Genomic DNA, 5,451 nt, shown 5'->3' with positions numbered 1-5,451 from the left:
TCTTTCTACCGCGAATACTTCTAGTAGTTAACAGTACATATCACGCCAAGCTGCAAACACCCGAATAATCGCCTGCGAGCACTTATTCTTACAATATTATATACTGTTACTGAGGTATCTTTTTGTATTATTCTGCCAGGGATGGGCCAGATTGAGAGGGGTGATACAAGGGTTGAGACTTGGCATTGATGTCTAGATACACTGAAGACAGACAGGGTATTCACAGAGATTGCACTTCAGAAGTGTCTGTCAATTATGTGCTTAATATTATTGCTGAGGTATCTTTTTGTATTTTTCTGCCGGGGATGGGCCAGATTGAGAAGGGCGGTACGAGGGTGGGACTTGGCGTTGATGTTTTGGAACATCAAAGATGGACAGGGTTTTCGCGGAGGTCACTTCTCAGATATCTCCACAATTACAGATCAGAGATCTTCCAAAATCGAGAAGATTGGCGCATATGGCTAGGTCTCTTCACCTTACAATTTGTATGGCAATTTGGCCCGGGGTTGTGGTGTGGTAGGGGAGAACGGGGGATAATCCCACACAGGAGTTTCGAACAACATCTGGTCCACGTTTGGCTGGATAACTCCACCACCACACGGGGTATGCGGTCGGCGATGGGGTCAAAATGCTTGTATGATCGAGGCCTTTTCGATGGATCTATCGGCGGGTTCTTATTCGAAAAATCGAGCGAGTTCGTGGTGGCTAGAATTAGACTGGCCGCCGGGACCATGAATTTCACATTTGGTCCCATTTGGTCTGGTCCCATACATTTCTTGGCGTGAATCCCGCTGGGACTGGCTATCAAAAAAACATGTAAAGTGACTATATATCAGATCTTAAAATGGAACCATGACTTGAAAAAAATGAGAAAGTGGTCTCATTTGGTCTCATTTAGTCCCATTCTTGATATAAAGTTACTATTTTTAGACATTTTAAGGTTTTTTTTAGACTATTTTTAATTTTTTAAAAAGTAACACTTTTTGATAATACTCAAATGAGATTTAAAGTCATTTAAAGCAATAAAAATAATTTAAATTGAGAAGTGAAAATCATGATCTCATTTGAAAAATGTGACAAGAGTAGACAGTAAGTCTCACTGAGACAGTATAAGACTACTATCTAATGTTAAAACCATGTAATGAGATCAGTCAAATTGGTAATGAGACTATCAAAAAATCTGGTCCTGGTCTCAGACACGGTCACACGGTCAGTCTAGCTAGAATCATTCATCTGAAAGATATCTAAAAGAGAAGAATATCAAAACTGATAATTCATCTGCACTGAGTTTCTGCTCATATGAATATTCATGACAATGAATTGACTGATTCAACTGCAAAAAAGAGTTCAGAATTAAGCAGATCTATTCAAAAAATTATATTCTAATCTTTTATAAAGAGAAAGATAAAAGAATCTTATTTAAATAAGTGAAATAAAAGCTGACAGAAACAAAAGAAGAGCATACATTATTCAAGATTTGAGATAAAATCAAAGTGAAAATCTTGTTCAATTAAATGTAAAAAGAAAATATTCTCATCTATAATTCAGCTGAAACTAGAACATGATTATTTCAAATCTTATATATAAAGATTTGATGATAGATTTAATTCAATAGAATACTTATTCTGCAATGTAAATAAAAATTCTGAGTATATTATAATACACTGTGTATTATATAATAGCCTCAGAGTCAGATTAAAAGAGAAGTATAATCTAAATTCATTAAATATGAGATTTTTATTCTCAACTGAGACAGAAATTAAATACTTAATAGACTTTCTATCAGAAACTCAAGCAGCTATAAGAAAATGACTAAATTCAGAAATATCTGAATATGAAGAGGAGAAAATTGATCAGATATAGTCTGTTAAAATAGCTATATACTATCTTTTAATAATTTGTTTTGTTACAGTCTCTCTTTACTTTACTTTTTCTTTTTTATTCTTTTCTATTTATCTATTTAATATATCTATCTTTAAGACTGTGTTCTCTTTGCTTTTGTTATGATATTGTTAAATGATTTCAAAGTATTAGAAGATGTTAAAATACTGTAATTTGTAAACAGTTTTTATATTCTGAGCTGAAATTTTCTAATTTTATATATCTGAAATTGATAAATGTATAATAGTTAACTTTATAGATATAGGAAAAACTCTGAGAACTAAAAGTTCTCAGATAGATATCATAGTCTCTAACTGTATACATCTATAATTGAAGAATAATAATAATAATAATAATCATGAAAATAAAACCTTATAAAAGAGATAATAGTTTAAAAGAGGTATGAATATTCTCTGATTATTATTATTATTATTCTTCAATTATAGATGTATGCAGTCAGAGACTATGATATCTACCTGAGAACCGTTAGTTCTCAGGGTTTTTCCTATATCTATAGAGTCAACTATTATACATTTATCAATTTCAGATATGCAAAATCAGAAAATTCCAGCTCAAAATACAAAAACTGTTAATAAATTGCAGTATTTCAACATCTTCTGATACTTTGAAATCATTTGAAAATATCATGACAAAGGAAAAGAGAACATAGTCTTAAAGATAGACACATTAAATAGATAGATAGAAAAGAACAGAAAGAAACAAGTATAGTAAAGAGAGACTATAACAAAATAAAATTATTAAAAAATAGTATATAGCTGTTTTAACAGACTATATCTAATCAATTTCTATCTCTTCATATTCAGATACTTCTGAATTTAGTCATTTTCTTGTAGCTGCTTGAGTTTCTGATAGAAAGTCTGTTAAGTATTTAATTCCTGTCTCAGTTAAGAATAAGAACCTCATATTTAATTGATTTAAATCATACTTCTTCTTTAATCTGACTCTGAGACTATTGTATAATACACAATGTATTATAATATACTCAGAATTTTCATTCACATTGTAGAATGAGCACTCTGTCAAATCAAATCTATCATCAAATCTTTGTATATAGAATTTCAAATAATCATGTTCTAGTTTCAGCTGAATTATAGATGAGAATATTTTCTTTTTACATTTAATTGAACAAGATTTTCACTTTGATTTTATCTCAAATCTTGAATAATGTATACTCTTCTTTTGTTTCTGCCAGCTTTTATTTCACTTATTTAAACAAGATTCTTTTATCTTTCTCTTTATAAAAGATCAGAATACTGTTTTTTAAATAGATCTGCTTAATTCTGAACTCTTTTTTGCAGCTGAATCAGTCAATTCATTATCATGAATATTCATATGAGCAGGAACTCAATGCAGATGAATTATCAGTTTTGATATTCTTCTATTTTGAATTTTCAAAACAGAGTTTAAAATCAGTTCAAGATTCATTTGATCATTATGAATCTGACTATTTCTAAGTCTTTTTAAAGCAGCTTGACTATCAGAGAATATTCATGTCTCTTTCAAACTATTTCCTCTTTTATAAGATTTTATTTCAATGAGTTTGAAAGCTTTCACTATTACAAATAGTTCAGTATCAAAGACTTCAGATTCACAGTCTAAATTCCAGAAATCTGAGATAAAATTGATATTATCTTCAGTATAAGCAATGCCTGCACCTAATCTATTTAAATTCTCATTTTTTAAGTCATCTGAGTAAATCAGAATAGAGTTTTTTATATTAATTGTAGAGATCTTTTTCAAATGCTGTTCATATTCTCTCTCTTTAGATAGTTCACTTATTTATAAGTCTATGAGAGATTCAAGCTTTGCTCTTCAGAGAGATATCTTCTCATGATCAATTTTCTCAATATTTAATAAAGAAAATTGATTCTTAATAAGTGAATATAGTCTATACAGTTGAGAGAGCATTTTCTTTAAAGTATTATTCTCATTTCAATTAAGAAATCTATTTCAATCCAGTTCATTTCCTGAGTTAACTGATAAAAATGAAGAAGAGACTCTTTCTCTGATTATATAATTTAAGCTCATCTTCATGACTCTCAGAGCATAGTTTATACAGGTCTTTTCAAATTGAATAGCAGAAGATGAAATTGATGCTTCAATTTCCATTACTTTAATAGAAGATGATTTGAATACTCTCAGAATTCTTCTTAAAGCTCTGTTTTATAGACTTTGAAAGAGTTCAGTGAAGTTATCTTAATTATTTCATTAAACTTAAACTTCATAATTAGCTACTGAGATAATACAGACTATGTATAACTGTCTCATAGCCTGGAAGAATAGACCTCTCTCAGTATTTGATAGTCTGATTATACTATTTAGTAGTCTCTCTGTCTTGATGATTCTTTGTTGAATATGATATTTAAAATTCAACTTGGAGTTTAATCATACTTCTAGTCATTTGACATTCAAACTGAGTTTAATCTCTTTACTTAAAAGAGTTGAACTTAGTTCTTTCTCATTAAATCTGAGAAAAAAGTGAATTAATACAGTTTTATTCATATCAAATTGAATTAAATTGATATCTGCTCTAACAAAGATTTTCTTTACTACTTTCTCAATCACTTCTAAATTCTCTTTGATTGTCTTTAAACTGTAGAGTAGATCAATATCATTTATATAACTTGAAGATCTCACTATTTTCATCTCTCTATTCTTGAATAGATATGCAGTGTATATTACAAATAAAACAGGTGAGATTAAAGATTCTTGTGATACTTCTATTTTTATCTCAGTCTTATCTTGTTTTCTTTCATCAAAGAATAGTTGTATAATTCTTTTAGACATGAAGTAATTAACTCATTTTATTAGAGAAAGTGACAGTTTTAACATCTTCAAAGTTTGAATCATCTTAGGCTTTGAAACATGATCAAATGCATCTTTTATATCAATAAAAACTGCAGTTGAGATCAGGTCTTCATACTTTACTACTTGAATATCATGAATAACTGAGAGAACAGTATCAATTGCAGAACATTGTTTTCTATCTCTTATTTATTCATTAAATAGAAGAGAATCACTAATAGAGCTTATAAAAGATAATCTAGTAGCTATTATCTTTTCTAGAATTTTTTTCAAACAGTTCAACAGAGATATTACTCTATATAACTTAGAAATTAACACTTTTCTGTTAGATTTTGTAAGGATTACTTCAGTAGCTTCTCTTCAGCATTCAGAGTGATAATCATTTTTTAAGAGATTCAAAAAGAGTTTAAAATATTCATTCTTCATGTAGAAATATGTGTTTTAAATAATTAAGTGATTAATTGAATCAGGCTCTGCAGCAGTTTTAATTGAACTTGAGAATATTGCTGACTCTAGTTCATCACATGTAAGCTCAGGCCATTCCCAGTTATTTTCATCAATATATTCATGAAATGACATATTCTTCTCTTCTAAATGTGATGAGTTTTGAAAGAGAATTCTTATAAAAGCTTGATATTTTTTCTTAAAAGAGTTTGCTGTATACAATTCATTCTGAAATTCATATTCTAAGATTGAAAGCTTTGCTACACTTCTTGTTTTAGTATAGTTGAAGACTTTAAAAAC

The 5,451-nt window shown here is 29.3% G+C and overlaps 1 protein-coding gene across 1 annotated transcript; it reads left to right on the top strand.

The window, feature by feature from the left end:
• Positions 1-305: 305 nt before the first annotated feature.
• BDBG_03569 (uncharacterized protein) lies at positions 306-802 on the top strand (the record flags this gene model as incomplete). Its single annotated transcript, XM_002626359.2, has 1 exon — positions 306-802. The coding sequence occupies one exon, from the start codon at positions 306-308 to the stop codon at positions 783-785; it is 480 nt and encodes a 159-aa protein (XP_002626405.1). The 3' UTR covers positions 786-802.
• Between the last annotated feature and the right edge of the window lie 4,649 nt (positions 803-5,451).

The sequence above is a fragment of the Blastomyces gilchristii genome (genome assembly GCF_000003855.2).
Source record: "Blastomyces gilchristii SLH14081 genomic scaffold supercont1.5, whole genome shotgun sequence".
NCBI classification, from domain to species: Eukaryota; Fungi; Ascomycota; class Eurotiomycetes; order Onygenales; family Ajellomycetaceae; genus Blastomyces; species Blastomyces gilchristii.
This window is presented reverse-complemented; position numbering and strand designations above follow the sequence as displayed.